General features: G+C 39.9%; 1 protein-coding gene across 1 annotated transcript in view; it reads left to right on the forward strand.

The window, feature by feature from the left end:
* Positions 1-2,162: 2,162 nt before the first annotated feature.
* Positions 2,163-21,384, forward strand: part of RNF180 (ring finger protein 180) — an 80,803-nt gene continuing 61,581 nt past the window's right edge. The window contains exons 1-4 of the mRNA XM_075526709.1: positions 2,163-2,244; positions 8,140-8,275; positions 10,574-10,669; positions 16,109-17,059. Coding sequence (XP_075382824.1) covers positions 8,174-8,275; positions 10,574-10,669; positions 16,109-17,059 — 1,149 coding nt within the window. The 5' untranslated portion in view covers positions 2,163-2,244; positions 8,140-8,173. The remainder of the gene's footprint in view (positions 2,245-8,139; positions 8,276-10,573; positions 10,670-16,108; positions 17,060-21,384) is intronic.

Raw genomic sequence — 21,384 nt, forward strand, 5'->3', positions numbered from 1 at the left:
TTTAAATTGAAAATCAGGGTGTATTTTTGAAAGGACAATAAAATGCAAAAAGATTATACTCTCCATACAGTGAAATGTTATGCTTTATGGTTATTGTAATGCCTAGAGTTACCAAAGTTTTTCCAACAATGAATCCTATAGTGAAGGGTGAAACAGGCCAGTGTTGTTCATTGGGCTCCTCCTAATACAATGCTGTTCAAGTATGCAAGCTGCTTAGAAAAAAAACAGGTAATGGCAACAATACATTTTCTCCTGTGCTCGCTATCAAGTCCCGAAAGTTCTACCCTACAGCTTCCATTTCTTCATTCATTTCTCCTAATGCTCCCTCTCTGGCTTTTTCCTAAGATACTTTCCTCCAGCAGAGATGATCAAATAATAGATATGCAAGTCTTGGACATGATCCTAGCTGATGGGGACAGCCTAATGGGTCAAAAGACCATGGATTACGGAACTGGGTTAATGCCTAAGGTCATCATTAGTGCACTATTGAATATCTGGAGAAAATGTAATTTATTCTATTGGAGAAGATGTATTTTGGTAAAGAATTCAGCTTCATCAACACTATTGGCAAGGAAAACGACACATCCCTGCTGTGGCTATTGGAATACACCACCACTTGTTGAAAGTGTTCATAGAGCACCTGTGAACTGGATATACTATCCATGTACCACGGACATGAAAACATCTATGCCACTGTCTATACACAAATCACTACACCACTGCAGTGTGTTTCAGTGTTCACTGATGCACTGCATACAGCCTTTAGTATAGTCTTCCTGCTATATCATACTTGTCTCAGAATAGCAAGTCAAAAATACTCTCTGGTTTCTGATTCACCATCTGTCAGTTTGGCACTGATCCTTGGACTGCTCACCATAGACTCGAAGAGCTGTCCCAGTAAAAAGCACTTCATATATACTCTGCCTTGGAACTAACTTCTGCACCAGGCTGTTATGTATCCCAAAGCCCCAGCAGAAGCAATATCCATTAGCTGCCCTAGTGATCAAATCACTAGTGAGAGCCCAAATCTTATGGTGAGTCCTGCATCGTCCAAAATAGCTACCTGATAACAAAACCTTGTCTTGACCTACAGGGAATGTACATTGATATGCAAGAAAAATCACAGAAATTAGATATCATAAATGTAGGAGAAACAGTGAAATGCTGGTTTCAGTGTTTCAAATCACCTCCACAGGCCAAAAAGTGGGCAGACTCTTATTTCTTTCCTCAGCAATCTTCCAGCCTTTCTTACATTCAAACAGCTTGAATAACTTTGGTCCCTTCCTGTGTTTGAAGTGGAGCAACTATTATTAGCAGATCATCAGCTACGAGCACGTTAACTCCTGATCAAGTCAGAGTATCATCACAAAAGGCCAAAACACTACTAAGGAGGACACACAGCCCATCTAGATTACCAGCTCTTATTCACTACCGAGATATAGACGCTCACCAGCGAGGGGCCCGTGATGCTGCTCTCTGCTCTCCGTTGCCCACAGTCTTCAGAGCGGTATGCCCGCCTTTTCTCCCGTGCAGCCCTGCATGATTTACAGCAATTCCCTACAAAAGTTCACAAGTTTACCTCATATTTTCCCCCAATATTTCATTTAAAGCTTCCTCTTTGCCCTTGGTGCCTATTAAAATAGTCAGGGGCTACTGATGACACCCTGCCCAGTATGTGATTGCTTGCTGGTACTTGTCGGTGAAGTCCCTGGCCCTGCTCTTTGCCTGTAAGCTCTCTGGGTCTGGGCTTGCTCCTCGGGCCTGGAGGAACGTATTTTTTGTTCCAATTTTTACTGAAAAGTTTTCATTCAGTTCCCCGTAATTCACTACCGCGCTTCTTCACCCTTGTCACAGACTGCCGCCGGGGCTGACCCCACCCCGGCTCCATCTCTGCCAGTCAGGAGACGGGAGGACGTGCCACCCTCCGGCCTCGGCACGGCGCCGGCTGGCGCGGCCGCTGCCCTCTTCCCCGGCGACAGCAGGGCTGGCCCCGCAGCCGGCGATGGGCCCGGCCTCCCGCGGGGACGACGCAGCAGCCGCCTGAGAGGACTGGCCTGCCCCAGGGTGACTTCCGCGGCCGGCCGGGCCGGGCAGGCGCCGCGCTAGCGGAGCGCTTTCCGCCGCCGTTTGTCTCCCGTCTCTTCCCGTTCGCAGGAGCAGCTGCTGCTGCGCAGCCCCTTCCCCGCCCGCCCGCTCGCCCCAGTGGCGTCGCCTCCTCTTCTCAGCCTCGCACAGCGCGGCGCGGTAAGCTGAGCGGGGCCGGGGGGGGGCGGAGGGAGGCGCCGCCGCCGCCCGTTGGGCCGAGCCGGGGCCTGGGCTGGGGGGCCGCCGGGCAGCGGGGCGCTGGGGGCGCGGGGTGGGCGCTGAGGTGCGGACACCTGCCTGGAGCCGGGGCGGCGGCGGGGCTGCCCGTCCCGAGGCGAGCTCAGCGCCTGCCTGAGGGGGCGCCGAAGCGCGGCGGCGACAGCCCCGACTTCTCAGAGTTAACTTAGCGGTGCCGCCGCCGCCGGCTGTCAGCACCCGAAACGCCCCGGGAGCCCACCGGTGTGCGGGGCAGCGCGGGGCCGCCAGCCCAGCCCTCCCTGCGCCGCTCTGGGGGCGGCTGCCGGGCCCGCCGCGGCCCCCTCCCGCCCAGCCGGAGACGCGGCCAGCAGGCGGTCGGTGCCCGGCCGCCGAGCGGGCTCACAGCGGCGCCGCTGTCCTGCGGCAGGAGGTGTCCGGGCCCCGGCGGGGTCGGCCGGGGGCAGCTGCTGCGGCTGGGCTGCCTGATGACCTGCGGTCAGGAGCTCGTGTTGCGCTGGGACGTGGGCACCGTATTCACGCTTGTTTAGTCCTTTATTTTGTGCAACAGCTAATGTTTGTACATGCAAGAGCGTGAAACAGGCAGTACTGGTCTGCGGGATCTCATGCAAGAAAGAGATTACGTGCTGATCTGTGGTTTTCCATTGACCTCTTAGGTCTGTTCCCTGTCAAAGCGATTTAAACACCACGTTCTCTTGCTGTGTTTGGTAGACCTGTTGACTTCAGCATCACGCAGTAGGATTTTCTAGCAAGTTAAGTAATGCGTTGCAAGTAACATTCTTTCCCATTTTTATGTTAACTGCCTTTTAATTACATGGGCTACTCTTGCTGCAAGAGAAAGAGTATCACACACTGGCCACTCTCTCTCATCAACCAGTGGTCCATGATATGGATGCTGATCACACAGTAGCTGAACTGGTAGAACAGTTCATAATTGAGCAGGAGCTGGCACAGGAGCAGATGGCACAGCTCTTCATGCATCTTGCTGCTTTGCTTCTCTGGCAGCCTGGAGGCAGTTCTTTAGACTTTCTTTTCTGGCTTCCCATCTAAGTGCTACTTTATTGAAAAGCACTGGTTAAGTATGCTTTTAAAAGTGTCTCTTTAAGCAGAAATGCTTTGGAGATTAGAAGCTAGCAGCAAGTTTTTATGTATAACTGAATGCCTTCCATGATTGTTTCTCTGTCCAGCAAAGTGTCAGTTCCTCCCTTTCTGGGAGCAGGAACTTCTGGCATGGACACTTGTTGGCTAGGACAAGCTTGTTGGATCTGGCATCCTCCTTGAAAGCTGCCACTCATCTAATATATTTTCAAGACTCCTGGTAACTAATGCTCAAGTTTCTGTGCCCTAATTTCTTGCTGCAACCTAATGGCTGCAGTGTTCTAAAGGGATCAGAGGTGACTTTTGAACAAAAAGGCATTGAGAACCACTTGTCCTGCTGTACGCATTTTCTTATTTTTATGCATTTGTGGATGAGGGGCAAGCTGGTTGAAAGAAATTCTAGACCAGGATTTCAATAGAAATGTAGGTTTTTGTGTTTGGTTCTTCACTGTGAACATTTGAGAATTTTTTCTTGTGGTTTTACTTCATGTTTTCTAGCAATCTTTTTGAAGAAGAAATGGCCAAAGCTTAATACATTATACAATTTAGATTGTATAAGAAACTTAGATACAAGTATCAAAGGGGACTTCCTACTAGTGAGAGGATGGTAAAAGGGAAAGTCCCATTCAAGGAGTCATGAATAAACAGGAAGCTGATCAGCTCTGTACTGTTTCTCTGGCTGCTATGTCTGCTGCTTGATCCTTCATCTATTTTTTGTTGTTTTCTTTGTAAATAGTTCCACTAGCTTTAGGTGGTAGTTTATAGGTTTTCCAGACAGAGTGTGAGGAGGGGAAAAAATAAAATTCCTGTTTGCTCTTCCCTTAACATATTGATGAGCATGTATGAATCTGAAAATCTTAAGGATCTCATGCTGAAATTACTTAAAAATTTTTTGCTGCTGGGGAGTTGTTATTTAATCTTCCTGTGTTTCCTGCACCTATAGATGTAAGAAACAACATTTTCAAACAGATCTAGTGAATTTTATGTTAGCTTCCACCCTAGTAAGGCATTCTCCATTCTTTTTTTCCCTTGAAAATATATATAATATGTCTAGTCTACTCAGTGCTGGTAAAATTTCATTTTGAGTTCTGCATCCAGATTTGAACACTGCTGTGCAAGGATAGCTGACCCATTTGAAAGAGTTCACAAAATAGCAGTGACAATTGGAGGTCAAGAAAGCATGATCTGTGAGGAAAGAGGGAAAGAACTGGATTTATTTAGCCCAAAGACAAGTTTGAAGGGGAGCTAATATATAATAAGAGTTTAAAGTTGTAAAATGTTCTTGCACGGAAGTTTTGTTCTCTGTATTCACAGTGAGTAAGGGAAATTCCAAGAAAATTCAGGTTAAATGCTAGGGGAAAAGTTAAAATAATAGATGATAAGAAGGTAATTAAATAGTTTGGGAAGGCTGTGAAATCTCCGTCAAAGGTCTATAAGAGAAGGTTAGACAAATGGTTTTCTAGAAAGGGAACTGAGACTCTGACTGGGGAAGGAGGTCTTAGGACCCTCTGCCTCCTGGCTTGTCTGGGACTGAATCGTAGAAAAATGTTTGAAGGATGTAAAACAAGAGCCACAGAGGAGCAAAGGCTTTTTAACACTCAGATATGTCTACATGCTATTTTGGAGGCAAACATGAGCTCTCACAAAGCAACTGATCTGAAAGCAGTACAGCCACAACAAACATGGCCCAGTGCCAAGCTGAAAAGGCCCACTGAGAGTGACACTATCTAGTTTCTGAGTGCCAAATTGGAGTCTTTTATCTTTATGTTGGCATTTTTTGCTGAAAGACAAAGCAAGGTGAGAACAAGATGCCTTTTAATAGTTTTAGATGCAAAGCAAGACAAATAAAAACTTATTAAAATATATCCAGAACGCTATAGTTAAACTGCATTTAACTATAAAAACACTTCAAAATCCTGTGTTTGTATGCTTTTATTTGAGTTCCAGTTGAAGTTATGTGCAAATCAAAATAAGAATGAATGCTGATGCGACAAGTCAGAAACGTCTCATTTGCTGTTTTCTAACATGATACATGTAGAAACCTCTGCAATGTGTTAAGTGTGCATTTATAGCGTTTCTTCTGTCTTCTGTAAGAGCTGCAAAAGGCACATACATGCAGAATTTTAATAGACCTACGGGAATTTTTCCTTTTTAAATTCTGCTAGGCCAGAAGAACACTTCAGCTTACTATAATATAGTCTTAAAAGGTATTTGCACTTTAAGGTAATTTTTTCCATATAGTTCACTATCAGCATTCTTGGTTACACAAATTACAACCTGTGCTGTGCGGGTTATTACATATATTATGTATTATACATTAATTTCTGTTGTGAAAGTGTATAAATGAAAACTATATGCAGAACTAAGAAGAAACTTTTAAAGTGTATAAATTAAAAAAGGAGCTTTTATTTTGCAGTAAAACAGTGCTTGCTTGCTAGATACTGTTCAGGTGGGGGGGGATGTTTACATCACTTCAAATGCTGGTGATCCTTAGACAGCCTTTGTTTGCATGACTTGAACCTTGTCTTTTAAATATAGCAAGTGCATTTATGCATCAGTCCTTTATCTGTTGGTTCAGAGGTCTGTCACCAATTGTTTTATATCCCATATCATCAACCTCAAATGAAGCAGCTGTTCAACAGATAGCAAAACAGCTTTTTCTATAACAAAGGAGAACAGATTAGCATAAGGAGAACAGAATGTATACAGAGACTTAAATATATAGTATTTGAATACACAAATACAGCATATACAGTGTGCAAGATGTATATCACTAACTGTAGTATGTTTCAAGTATGTATTTTAGTAGATGGGCATACAGCTGTACCTGAAAAGCACGTCTGAGCTAGCCTTAGGCAAAAAGTCTTTCAGTCCTTCCTGGCTGGTCTTTGATTTGAGGTTCTCACTGAGCTGTTGTAAGATTAAATTCATTCTTGAAGTGTGTTATGAAATTGAGAGGAATAAAATAATTAGAACAGCCTTAAGGTTTTTGAGTGATACAAACAAATTCATGACTGGTAATCATTCTTTCAGTACCCTGTGAAGTCTGATGCTGCATTTATCACAGCAAGTGATACACACTGCTTGTAAAAATCTTTCAGAGACTGAATTTACTTTTTTTTAAGAAAAAAAAGTCGTTCATAAAGAGGTCCAGCATTTTTACACATTCCACTTTCAAAATGTGTCTGGTACAGAAAGTAGCAGCACTGACATTGTGACGTTAATAAAAACTTGAGAGAGATTCTGCTTAAGTCTATGAGTTTGAATAATCACATTTTCGTCATGAACAAGACAGGTTTCCAGTGTAAATTCTGCCTCTTCTGTAAGTGTCTCTTGCATGACCTTTTGCTAGGCCATCTTAACTTAAGTTAAAGTATGTTAATGGGATCTTAACAAAAACTCATTTTACTTTATTGGGACACTGCAAGAAAAGATTTAATCTTTGCCTTAATGTCACTTTCTAAGCTTAGTGTGGATCTGGTTGTTACAACCTGCATGTACACATGAGCTAGGAGTCTGATGTATGCACACATTGTTTCTGTTTTTCCTTGTCAAACTGTATTTCAAACTCTTTACATATGTAGAAGAAGTAGGAAATCTACTGAAAGAAGACCTCAGATATAAATGAAAAATGATTAATAACCTCTGTGTGGGTGTGTTTTGTAGTCTTTGATTAATTCAGAAAAAAAGGCGGAAAAGGGAGAGGTAGAAATGGGGAAAATGGGGAAAATGCAGAAGTCTGTATGGCTCAATCAGCCAAACTGCTCTTCAGAGGGCCTATTCTGAGGACATCAGAGTTTCTTTAGTTAGTGAAAACTAAATAAAAGTTAAATTATTGAAATAATGGCAAAATCAGATGTTTGGACTGTGGAAGAACAGAGATTCTTTTGATACTGGTTTTAAGTATTATGCCCCAGCTTCCCTGTCAGTAAGCGCTGTGCACTTTAGCACTGTGAATAGGCATAACCCTATCGTAGTGCTTGAGTTGAGTGTGTAAACGTAAAACATTTTCTTATTTTTTTCATGTAGCTAGCACAAGGGGGTAAAAACAGAAGCAGGTAGAAAGAAGAGTTGGAGGACCTTTGGAGAAAACCTGGTGAAAAGGGAAGGCTTTGGAAACAGATTGGAGAAGACTAGAAAGACATCAGAACACAACAAGGCACAAAGAGAGAAAAATATTTGTCTTGTCCTTCTGGTTGTCTTAATTTAGGTCTCTGATTTACAAGGAGGTCGATTCAAGTCTGTGAAAAGCTCTGTTGCACCAGTAGTACTGATCCTCCCACAGAAAATAATTTAAGGGAGCAAGCCTCCAGGGGCATATTGAGAAAACAGTCTTTGTCTTCTGTGGTTTATGTCCACATTCATTTTTGAAATGTGGCATCGCATATATGTGTGTGTGTGTATTTAATGTGTAGGATAGCAAAGACTTATTTCTATGAACATATTCTGGGAAAACTGGTGTTCTCTTGTCTAAACATTGAGGAAGTTGGTTTATTTTTTTTTATTTGTTTTGTTGTTGTTGCTTTCTAGTTCTGTATGCAACCTGGAAATAAAAACAACTGTTTTGCCTTGCTATTTAAAATGTCTAGGTGGCATGCTATACAAGATCAGAGAATGTTTGTAAATAAAGTATTAGCCTCCTCTGTAGTGAAGAGACTACTGATAGACTTCTGGGTTGTGAGAGGAAAGCATGTGTGGTGTCAACAGGTGACTGAATTGTATGTTTTGTGGTCTTTACAGGTAGACATAGACAACTGAAGAATCGCAAGGTGAAATGAGTAACCAAGAGGCTGATGTTCTGCGTTGCTGGAGATGTAGGAAATATATAGCAAATTCTGTTTGCCTTGCAAAATGTCACGGAAAAGAACCATCCGAAGTAAGTGTAGCATCTGGAGGGAGTTTGTAACTTTTTCCAATGCCATTGGTTTTAAATAAAGGAGAAGTATTAGACCTGCCCTCACTTAGTAATTAATCTTCTGTGGAGATAAGTACTAAAATATGGACAGTTCCATAGAGTGTAATGTAAGCAGTAACGCTAGTGAAGCCAAGTAGGCAGTGATCACCTTTATGTTCTGTGACATGAGGGGTGGTATTCATGACACATTTGACTACTAGCTTGTGTAGGGTATATAGTGTTACCGTTTTTCATATAAAAATGGGTTCTGTTTTTGACAGGTTTAATGCAGTCATTTTTTGTTTTAATACATCTTAACAGAGAACTTTTTGTTTCTAAGGTGTGTTTTAAATACTGATACTAATTTCCACTGTGGTGGTTAACTGTGTGTCAAATATTCCTACATCAGAAACTTTTGCTCTTCGTTTTGAAGAAGTGGGAGATAGTCTGTGCACAAAAGTAGTTCAGAAGATTAGCCTGCCCTGACGGAGAGGGGCGGATGCCCTGCTAGGCTAAAATACCACTTAGTAATTTGCATCATCTTTTATTAAAATAGACAGAAAAATAATCATATGGAATAAAACAATGACAGAGTATTTCCTGCTGCTTTATAATGGCAGTTAATAGTCATAAAGAGTTAGAGTCTTTCTAAATATGCCAAGAAGACTGTGCTTACATCCTATGATCTTGAATCAAAGCAAAAAAGCAAATAGAAGGGAAGGTGTTGAACTTTTCTATTAACACACTAGAAATGCAATAACATTCTTTTTGGCACTGGAGAAGGGTATAACCAATAGAGATAGAAACAAAGTTACTATTTTTTAAGATCCTGATATAATTAGTATTATTAATAAACCCCATTTTAATCACTCTGCTTACAGAGCTTGAGGTTCTGGAATATTTTTCATGCTTTATACTTGAGAAGTTTTTATTTTGTGAATGGTTCGAAGCATTTTGGGGGGGGGGGGGGGGCGGAATTTTCAACTCCTTTCATGGAAAAAATGTAGTGAAAAGAAGGAGGTATCTTTGTCCATGCCCCATGGTGGAGCTTTTAATTGCTAGTGGAGATCTACCATCATTGTGCACAAGACTGAAGTAGCTCCTTCTCTAATTATGTAGATAGCAGATAAAAAAATGTAATTTAACACTACTTCCTGAGACATTGGGAGGCAAAGATTGTACTATGATGAGAAGAGTAATGTTTTCAGTATGTCAGCTTTCCCTGATGAATTTTGGACCTTCAGTCAAAGACATAGCTGAAATATGAGTAAAAGAGAAAAGTCTTAGAAAAAATCTTAAAACCAAATGTTGAAGTTACGAATGCAGTATAAACACTTTAAATCAAAATTATATCCAAGTTGAAGTACAGGTATTCTCCACAGATAGGAGGAAGATGATAGCATAGACATGGCAAACAGATCTGTCTGTCTGCTGTCATTACTTGGAGAATTTCTAAAGGCTTCTGTCTTCTGTGTATAGCCCCACTTTCAATTTTCAGCATAACAAAATTTTTATTCCCATGAGTTTCACAACATAAGAGTCAGTGATTTTCCATATTTACAAATTTTAATAACTGATTTTAAGACTTTACACTCATCAGAGTTTCCTTATGTTTTTAGCCATTTTTATAACTTTACTGACATTCTAAACCATATTAAAAGATTTAATTACATTTGTATCATTTCTGTGCTAAAAGGTAGTTAGACAATGGTTTTTATTTTAGTATCAATTAGTGAAATGCCTCAGTTTTTTAGATTTTGTTTTCTCTTCAGTTGGTCACATCATTGCAGTAAAAACTCAAAAGTTGCTAAGAGCCCCTGGTTTCTCTGCTAGTTTTTCTAACAAGCATTAGAAAATGAATTTAAAACTATTTGTGGCATAGTTGTGCAGTACGGACCGCAACCTTCGTATAAACTAGAACTTAAATTTTCCTGTCTTTACTGGAAAATTGTCCCAGCTGATAGCACTTCTGAAATCAATTTCCAAATATTCTTGGAAGATCAGCAATTGCATACTTTCTGCTCTTGTAAACAAAACAAAACCACCTCCAAATGCCTCCCTCTCCACAGTGGAGTCTATCCAATGTCCTTAGATTCAGAAACAGAGAATTACTGACAGCATCTACCTGATTTTTAGCTTAAAACATGTACCAACATCTTTGAGTTTTATCATTGGCTAATAAAATATTTACTGAATTTGGAAAGCTGACTTCTGACTATATTCAAACAAAAAAGCTTACATGGATGTTGAATATCAATACAATAATTCTTTTTTAAACAGACATCACAACCTTCAGCTGCTGCTCAGGAGTCTTGCAACGTATGGCATGTGAACTTAGAAGCCATTCCAGAGTGGGTGAAATGTGTCATTGAAAAGGTAGGTCTTTTTTTGCTTGCATCTTTATCATTCAACATGTGAAATAAGTAAGGGGAACAAATTTCAAGGGCGCTTTTCTGCCAAGGTCCAGGTATATTAGAGAGACCTTATAACTGAGGGAATTTTTCTCAATAACTTGTATCATTACCATTTACAGAGGCTTTTTTCCCTCTTAAATGTTTCTTTATGTATGCACAAAACCTACACGTGATAAATTCTGTTCCTGCCCATTTATAGATGAATGTGTTTATGTTTGTCCAAATAACTGTCTTGGGCACCTCTGCATATTTTGTCAATGCTTAAAATTATATTAATTTTCTAGGCTTTGGGTTTTGGTTTGTCTTGATCATTGTATCTTGCAGTACTAACATATGTTGACAGTGACAGTAATAAGCACGTTTCTCTGTAAAACTGGACCGGGGGTTTTGTTAAGAGGTCAGTTGCTGGAATATGATGTCTTTTGTATTGAATGTGCTATTATGTCATATGAATAGAAAGTAGTTACCTTCCTACAAATTCAAAGGTCTGATGACAAGCCCCTGTCACTGCTTTTGAGTTTTAACTGCCCATTTGAAATTACAAACCATCTCATAACTTTCCTGTTGTACTGATTGCTTCAGCTGAGTATTTTCTTTAAGTTATTTTAGGTCTAGAAGTTAATGTTGTTGCATAGATATAAGAAGCAAAACCAGTGCTTTTCTTTTGCCCTACAGTTTATCTCTGATGAGTCTTTGATTTTGAGAGGCAAATGATATCTGCATTCCTTTCTGCTTAGACTTCAGCATTTAAGCTTTACTATATTGCAAGGAACTTCTGCTCTAAGAAAATTGTTGTGGTTTAACCCCAGCCGGCAACTAAGCCCCACACAGCTGCTCGCTCACTCCCCCCCCCGGTGGGATGTGGGAGAGAATTGGAAGGGTAAAAGTGAAAAAACTCATGGGTTGAGATAAAGACAGTTTAATAGGGAAAGCAAAAGCCGCGCACACAAGCAAAGCAAAACAAGGAATTCATTGACTACTTCCCATGGGCAGGCAGGTGTTCAGCCATCTCCAGGAAAGCAGAGCTCCATCACATGTAACGGTTACTTGGGAAGACAAATGCCATCACTCCGAATGTCCCCCCCTTCCTTCTTCTTCCCCAGCTTTATATGCTGAGCATGGTGTCATATGGTATGGAATAGCCCTTTGGTCAGTTGGGGTCAGCTGTCCCAGCTGTGTCCCCTCTCAACTTCTTGTGCACCCCAGCCTCCTCGCTGGTGGGGTGGGGTGAGAAGCTGTGTCCTGGTTTCGGCTGGGATAGAGTTAATTTTCTTCCTAGTAGCTGGTATAGTGCTGTGTTTTGGATTTAGTATGAGAATAATGTTGATACCACACTGAGGTTTTGGCTGTTGCTAAGTGGTGTTCACACTGGTCAAGGACTTTTCAGCTTCCCATGCTCTGCCAGGTGCACAAGAAGCTGGGAGAGGGCACAACCAGGATAGTTGATCCAAACTGGCCAAAGGGCTATTCCATACCATATGTTGTCACGTTCAGCAAACATCCCCCCATATGTTGTCATGGGGGGAGCATGCCCCCCATGCTCCCCCATGGGGGGAGCTGGCTGGGGGGCAGCGATCGCTGCTTGGGGATGGGCTGGGCATCAGTCGGTGGGTGGTGAACGGCTGCATCACTTGTTTTTTTCCCTGGGTTTTGTTCCTCTCTTGCTGTCTTGTAATTTTCCTTTTCATTACAATTTATCCCCCCCCCCCCCCCCCCCCCCCAATATTAAACTGTTCTTATCTCAGCCCACGAGTTTTCTTACTTTTGCTCTTCTGATTCTCTCCCCATCCCACTGGGGGATGAGGGTGAGCAAGTGGCTGTGTGGTGCTCAGTTGCCAACTAAACCACAACAGTCCTTTTTGGCACCCAACGTGGGGCACAAAGGGGGGCAATGTGGGGGTTTCAGATAATAACAGATTAACCAGAGCATACTAAGGAATTTAGCTCTGTTAGTTGCAGGTCACGATATTGATTCATCTGTTGTCGACATTGGTTTATCCGATCTGCACCATGTTCATTTTTTGCTGTACATGTTAAAGATTGGGGTTGGTTTTTGCAGTTTGCTGTGCTCTGCAGTGATTAGTGATGTTTTGCCTGGGAGATTTGTTACTAAAACAGTGACCTTGTGCTTAATCTGGTATTTGGGTTTTGTGCTGAAGCCATTACTGTACTTTGGGTACCACCTCGTGGAGACACTTATCAATTATACTTCTTCCTCTGAGAGGTTTTTTATGGAGGAAATACAGAATGGCACCTTCGCTACCTTCTTCTATGATGTTTCCTCCTTCCTTACAATAACTTTTCAGTATCTTGAATATCCTTGGGTAGTTAAGATACTTCTGTTGGTACTGCTTGGGAATATTGTTTCGGTTTTGTCTAAAGTTAATAAGCAATTTAAGAATATCATCCAGAGATCTGCACCAAGTCTGGATAGTTGTGAGTGGCAGCGTGTGTGGAATAGCATGGGCAAGTACCTATGACAAGCAGAAAAGGCCTTGACTCTGTGTAAGCACTGCTCAGCAGTAACAAAACCAACCCTGTATTATCAACACTGTTTTCAGCACAAATCCAAAACATAGCCTCATACTAACTACTATGAAGAAGATTAACCCTATCCCAGCCAAAACCAGCTCACAAATCTGCCCTGAAAATGATACACAAAGAAAAAGTTATGAGTGTAAAACTAAGCATTCAAAAATAAAGAAAATTTGTTTCATCTTCCTTCATTGTTTTGCTCTATGTTTTGTTTTGTTAAACATTAATTAAACTCTTTTTAAAATTAATGATCTCTTATACTTCAATAGTGCATGACAGAATAGTGTATCTGTTTCAGAAACATTAATCTTGGGGGCGGTGGGTGAAAATTAGGGATGATGCGGTATTTCCCCACTTTACAGAATTGCCTAATCTTGAATGCCTGCTCATAAGGATGCAGTTTTTTACAGTACATTGCATGTTATATTATTTCAGTAAAATTGGATTCAATATTGATACTAATATTATTCTTTTCACCTTTAGCTGTAAATGGCCAGCCTTCTGCATTTGAAAGCCTAGAGGGTCAGGTTGGAGACGTGGGAAATACAAAACCTACAGCCTGCTCAGAAAAGGCTTAACGTATTTGCTCAAGATTGCAGAGGAGCAATGCTCCTTTGGTGGCAGAGGCAAAAAATGTAATTCTGTATGAACACCTTCAATCTCTTAGCGTTCATTTTGTCCTTTAATATCCTGGGAACTCTTACCTCATTCAATTTTGACTTCTCTGGAAAGACCCTGTGGGTTTATGGATAAATGTGGTGGTTTTTAAACAATTCTGACTTATCCCCAGATTCTCCTGGGCTCTGAATAATTTTATGATCATGTGTTATTTTCTCCTGTATGACTCCTGAATCAAAGGCTAAATCATTTTACGTAAGCACAAAGTCGATTTGCAGGCTGTAAAAACCCACTGTTTCCCAGCCAGTTCTTTTTTGCCATCTGTCTCTGTTCTTAACCAGTTTCATTGGGTTTCATGCACCCATTAGTGTATAGATAATCTCCAATAATTATAAATATCTAGCTAGTGCTGCTAGTGACCTTTATTGACCTGCATTTTCTTCTCCCCATCACTCATCACTTGCTTTAGCTTCTTTGGCTAACCCTTCCCAGTTTTTCCTCTTTATGCATTCTATCATTAAATCTGTGTACCCTCAGTTCCTTTTCAGATCTTGCTGATTTTCCCCCTACCACCTCCTCCACTAGTAGGCTGTTACTTCTATTACTGAGGCAATGCTTCCATAGTCCGTTGCCAAACTCATGCTAAATCAGTCCCGGACTCCCTTGTACTGCACCTCATCTCCCAGTCTCTGTGCACACAGGACATAGAAACGTCCTTTTTCTGCCCTACTCTCTCTTGCATTCCTATTTTTGCCAGGCTCCTAGCCTTCTTTCCTGCCCTTCATGAATCACTCCTCTCCATTTGGAGATCCACGTTACTATTCCATAGTGCCTGAGTGCCAGAAGGACTCACTAAAGGCACTACAAAGTGCTTTTCTCTGAATTTTAGTGATTAGCCCATGGCATGTGGGAAGTGGAGTGTGGGAGACTTGTAGTAAATCTCTGAACCAGCTTAATTCTTCTTTGGGAATGGCATATGCACATGTTGGTCAGCCTTACAAAATGAGAGACACTGTGCATGTTCAAGGAATTTTCAGGGATGTGAAAGCCTTTAGGAATATGTACAGTGAGATTTTTTTCTCTAAGTTAAAAACATGTCCAGATTTAAACAGATTCTCTTAGGTGCAATGAAAGGCACGTCTTTGATACTTTGTGAAATTTTGAGGTTTTAACCCACAAGGCAGGAGGAAGTTTCTCAAAGAAGTGTTTCCAGAACTTTTTCTAGCATTGCGTGTGAAAAATAACCTTTTTTCCACACAATTTTTTTTTCTGAAACTGCAAAATTGATATTACTGAAGCTTTCAATCAGACAAGCATCAGTCATGGAATCATCTTCCCAAACTACCTTGAAAGTATTTGCAACTGTAAGCAATGCTGTAACTAGAAATGTTGGGCAGCTTCTGTATTCATGGCTCAACCCCACTTTTGGCATACTAGTCAGGAATGTGTGACTGGGGTTGATAATGTTGTTTCTCATCTGGGCTTTGATCCTACAAACACTTGCGTAACTTTAATCCTCAAAAATGTTTCTGCTGACAGATGTAGTATTTACTAAAAATACTAATAGTTGTGCAAATATATAGGATTTTATAGATCTTTGCTACCTATTTTCTTTTGAAAAAGTGCCTTTAGAGTTGAAATGAAATTCATAGAATTAGAAATAATGGAAATAACCGTCTCCTTATAGATAGAGTATTAAAGACTTGTCATGGTAGCTGCACACAGGTTATGATGTAATACTACATACACCAAAATACAAGTACTATTTCAAGCTTTCGTGGGGTAAGCAAAGTAAAAAGCTATATTCTCTTTGTAAGAAATCTCCTTCCACTGTACTTAGTATGCAAGAAATGTATCAGCACTCAGAAGACTCAGCAGAGAAACTGTGCTTGCCAATTCCAGATTAACATGGTAAATTGATTTCACTGCTTTAAAGGATCTAATGTTTTCATTAGTATTGCAGCATTATTCTATTTTAAACATATTTCAAAGTCCCTACATTTTGAAATGTGTGTTCTAGATTTCTTAGAACCCGTTATCACTGCAGCAAGCAGAATTTTGACCAGAACATTATTTATTTTTCTTTCTTTCAGCAGATTTTCTTTCTGCTGTGAAGTCTCTTTCATTGTGTTTGAAAAACAAAAAGTAAACCCTTTTATAAAAGGAGAAAAGTAACTCTAGTAATGATTTCTTAGTAATTTATTTACAATGAATGTGTTGGGTGTTTTTTTTCTTTTCTTGTCAATAGGCACAGTGGACAATTGGAAAACTGCACTGTCCGTTCTGTGAGGCCTGCTTAGGGGGCTTTAACTTTGTTTGCAACACAAAATGTTCCTGTGGACAGTTAGTAAATATACATTTCTGCAAAAGTCGGACTGACTATCAGCCAGCTTTCTCTGTTAAATTGGCAAAATCATCAGGAAAACACTTACCTCTCCTCAAAATTCAGTCTGGTTTTAGCAAAGATACTTGCCATGAAGTGGTAACTGCAACTTTGGAAATCAAAAATCAAGGGCTTTCATACATGGCCAGAAGTAATAATGGTACTGGAAGATTAACAGAAGCACTTTGTCTAGAAGTAAGAGCTCCCAGATTTGAGATGAAAAGTAAAAAACTTCCCTTAAAGGCATTAAATCAAAAAAGAAATCTTTCTGCATCCTATCCTATGAATGATGCATGCACTGTAAAACCTTTTCACAGAAGATCACGTAGTTTGGATTTAAATATCAGAGAGAGACTTGTTTTGTCACCTGCGTTATGTGAAACTTGCAGTATGGGAACAATTTACCATGGCCAAAATGAAAATTCACCTGTTTACACACAAAGTGGCTTGCAATTGGAGTCCAATAGGAAAGATGGTAGTTCTTTTAAGGACCTATATAGTTCCAATGCTGACGAACTACAAAAAAGGTTTCGAGTTACTTCCTTTACCACAATACTCCATAGAGAAACAGAAAGTGAGTGTGATTTTGAAGCTACTGGACAATCTTCTGGGAGGGCCACTGCTGATGGGTCACCTTTTGTGATGAACCTTTCTTCACCTACAAGTGCTGTAGAAGAGGAACAATACACCACACCTGTTGGTCTTGTGCAGCCTATGAGTATTTCCTTCAACCAAAAGCTGGATAAGAGAGAAAGAAACAAGTTGAAAAGCTTGAGGAGAAAACAAAGAAGGCGAGAACGGTGGCTACAGAAGCAAGTAGGTGTTTAAATTTAATTATGCTAGGTTTTTTGTAAAGTTTGGCTTGCTTTTATAAATCATTCTGACTTTTTTTGATGCTGTCTCTTAATACTTGTTTAACGTGGTACTCTCTAGAGTCAGGTATCCTGCAAACAAGGATTTAAGACCTCTTCCTACATGTAGTTTTTCTAATTCAACCCAATCAGTTTTTTTCCATCTAAAATCAAACCTTGGTGGGTATATATAACTAGTTGCTGTTGGCCTTCTTATTGTTTTGTGATGTAATAATAAATTTGAAGTGAGGAAAAACACAGTAAAATTTAATCATTGTGATTAAAGGAAAACTAAACGTTCAAATCTTCTAAATGAGAAACGCTAGCATTTCAGGATTTCCTAACTTTTAAGTAATGGCATTTTGAGTTAACTTCACAGTTAAGAAAAAACTATGTTTTAAAAGATGTTTGTATTTATTATTTATTGTAACACTAATATTTTTCTTTGAGTAAATAATTGATTGTTGCTAATTCATAATATTTGTCTTTAGTAGGTAAATATTTTGTCTACAAATCTAACAGCAATGTTACATATTCTTATCAATTATACAACCATGGTTTTCTTCTTCAAACCAGCTAAAGCAGAACAGAATTAAAGACCATAGATGGTCATGCAGTGTAGGGTGGCGGGAGGGGAGAAAGACCAGGAATATTATCTTAAAATGAATAACACAGTTTTTGTTTGCTCTGAAATTCAGTAGAAAGACTAATGATATGTATGCCTTTAAAACAAAATTTCTGATCATAAAATTCCTGCTACAAAATACTGTGTGGCCAGCAAGAGCAAACATACTAACTCTCATCAGAGTAGTAGTACTCAAGAAATCATTCCTGCTTCAGCGAGGTATGTCATTGTGATAATCTTAGAATATTCTACAGATGAAGTGTAGTGACATGTAAAGCTCATGTAAACCTTATTTCACAGATTTTTTTTTTATATGATTGCTTTACATTTTATAGTAGTCAAGTGTAGCTTAATATTTATGCCTTATTGAGAAATACTAAGCTTATTTGAATGGACTATGCTTAGGTTAGATATTAAATCATTTTCATTGGTTTGCATTTAAAGCAATAGGATATATAGGATCAGTAGTTCACATATGGATCTTCCGTTAGTCCTTTGTACCTAAATGATTTTCACCCTTAATATTCTGCTGTCTTCATACAGTTCCACTCCACTCCGGCACCAAGTGACTTTGAGCTCTTTCCTACATACAATCAACAGAGCCTTTAGAATATAGTACAGAATTAAAGCAGAGCAGTGAATTCAGGATTGAGAGAGAGATACACAGAGTCTGTCTCTCTCAAGTAAATGTAAGAACCAGCCTGAAAATATGATGGGTCTGGGGCATATTATGAGACTTTTCAGTATGGTGTGCATATATTCTTTTGTCTTTGGGAAGGTTTTTTGTTTTGTTTAAAGAAAGATTTAAATTGGCATTGTGATATTTTGAAAACTTGTTCTTATTTTGTAAAATGCTTCTCTGAAACTGGAAGTAAAGAACTTTTCCAAGATCTGGATGTCTTAATATTGGATTCATGTTTTCTAATAAGTCTAAAGATTCTTAGGTGTCCGAGTCCCTAAAATGGCTTTAAAAATTCCAGGCCTCGTTGTTTCTGTTAAATGAAATGATGATACAAAAGCACTGTATATATGAGCATTTGCACAGTCATGTCATCTGCAGTCTCTCCAGCCACTTTAATCTTTGTTAGATGTTACTTTTAAGAACAAAAAATGTAAAAATTTTCCAAATTTGTGTAGCTAAGCAAGAAAAATATGCTTTCAGATCTTTTTCTTGTTAAACCATGCTTAACCAATTCCTACGTTATTTTTAAGTCTCATATGGCAAATGATATGCAGTTGTTAAATCTGATATGTCTAATCAGCAAGCGTTCTGTTTACAAAGTACAAAGAATTAAAAAATAAGTATGTAAAATCAATAATCTCGTTTTGAATAGTAGTTTTGAGGGGAAGATATTTTGGTTTTGCATTGATTTCTTTAACCTTGGTGAAAGTCCGTGATTGTGGCATGGAATATTTAAACAGGCCTACTCCTCAGACTGTGTCAAGCAGCACGTGTAGCTAGTGCAGCTGGGTTTCCCATTGCTGTGGTATCTTCCTGCGAAAATGTGGATCTAGAAAATCGCATCTTCTGTACAGTCTGACATGTTGCAAAAGAGGATGTTCCTCTGCCATGCGCTCCTTTTCGTGGCTGCTCCCCTCTCATGTGCCAGTCTAGGTATTGTCCCTTTTCTAGCAAGTTCCACTGGCTGACCTTTTTCTTCAGCGTTCTGACACTCCTCCTTGTAAAAATGTGCATTTTGTTACAGTAGTACTTAGAATAGGAAGCTCATCTGTGGTACTTTGTAACCATGATTTCCAGAATACTTACCATGTATGCTTAAGCAATCAGATAGTAAAACTTCACAAAGAGAAAAAAGCATAAACCTCTGAGTGGATGGAGTGAAAGAGTTTTGTTAAATGACAATGGGAAGCATTTCATTTAAGTGCTCTTTTAAGAAGTACTTCAGTGCAGCAGAACCCTGATGTGAGGTGAATCTCTTCTAAGCTCTCTCTGTTAAAGGTACTGTGCATCTCATTTTTATCTTTAATTAAAGTTTTTCTGCAGAGCAGTCTGAGAGAACAGACCTGTTCAGACTTTGGAATTTCTTTGTAAATGCATAGGCTGCTTCTCTAAGTTTATTTTGTGACATGCTCTAAGTTTATTTTGTGATGTGATAAATTTATCTGTCAAACTTTTTTTCTGTCTTGCAGTAAGCCAAAATGTGCCCATAAACGTTGTGTTGTGGCAGAATGCACTCTGTTATTAAGTTCAAGTATATACACCTTGGATTGTAAATGGGAGCGATTCTGTGAACTCCTGACCTGCACTTGCCCCTGGAGGCCTGCACTGAGGCAGGCTCTGTGGTGTAGGTGCAGGACTGCGCTAGCCTGCTAACAGCAGAGGGACCCAAGCTTCCTCTGTCTGCTCTACGAGAGAAAGCTCTTAGTGCTTGTGAGGGAGGTACTTGCATCTTGTGTGTGTGTGTGTGCACGTTTGTGTTCATGGAAGATTTTAAAGTTTCTGGTATATTGTTAGAGTATGATAATAACTACTTAAATCTAGTAATTGCTAAATTAATAGTGGTTCTTGTTGCTATATCTAAGAAGATGAAGTATTTCTGTTATAAATTCCCTTTTGTGTATATCTTGTTATATGTTTGCACTGTTTGCTAATGTCTGAAGCTTGTAATAATTTTCTGAAAGATCTCAGACAGAAATACCATTTGTGGCTCCTCCAGTTTTATTTCATTTCTCTTCACAATCATTTTACATAGAGGAGGACTATGTAGCCAGCTTCAAAACTGCAGTATCCTCTTGGAAATCATCCTGATAGATCGGAAAAAATATTATTGGCCTTTTTGCTTCATTTTATAACTTGACACATCACCAGTTCTTTTGTATCTTTTTTAAAACATGAAAGTTTTGTCTTACACAGGTGACTAGTGGTCAGTTTCCATGAAGTGAGTTTGCTTTCATGCTCCCACTGTTAATCTGAACTCAGGATAAACAGGTGGGTGAGGTTCTGCATTATTTATCCACACTGTCAGGTGCTGTTATCCTGCCCTGCAGCCCGGAGTTTTCAAGTCCATACTGATGTTCTCTAGCAACTGACAGTCTTGTAGTGGAAGCGCTTAGCTTCAAAGGTTTAACTTGTGACCTTAGTTCACTTAATCTATACTTGTGTCTTTTTCATGTGTACATTGGTTTATAATTCTTTTTCTTGCACTCTCATTTTTTTATTTAAACTGTAAATCCTTTAGGTGTCTTGTCATGCATTTATGTACTTGGATTTCAATCACTCTTTCTATGATGATACTCGTAACAAGAATTATCCTCAGACTGCTTATGGATTCCTCAGCTGGCTGTTTGGAGTGCTAAAAGCATTATTTAGTGTTGGTACCAAAGTAAAGCAGGAAGAGAAGGAAGTGAAATGAAATCACAGCTGGAGGAGGCAAGCAGTAACTACAAGGTCTCAATTGTGACCTTTGTTAGGGAAATATGAGGCCCTGAGGAAATATGAGAAGTTGCTTAAAGTAAGGAAAGAAGAAACACAGGGGAAAAGGGACAGTCCTAATCCCATACCCTGAGATCTGCGCCAAAAGATAGTGGATTTAATGTGAAGTAATAGTCAGTTGCAGTGACTGACTAGCTGTGAATCCCCGGAATTAAGACTGAAGGATGCAATAGTGGGAGAGCGTTTTGACTCTGTGCAGCTCCTACTGTAT

This window comes from Mycteria americana, chromosome Z (assembly GCF_035582795.1).
Source record: "Mycteria americana isolate JAX WOST 10 ecotype Jacksonville Zoo and Gardens chromosome Z, USCA_MyAme_1.0, whole genome shotgun sequence".
Classification (NCBI taxonomy): domain Eukaryota; kingdom Metazoa; phylum Chordata; class Aves; order Ciconiiformes; family Ciconiidae; genus Mycteria; species Mycteria americana.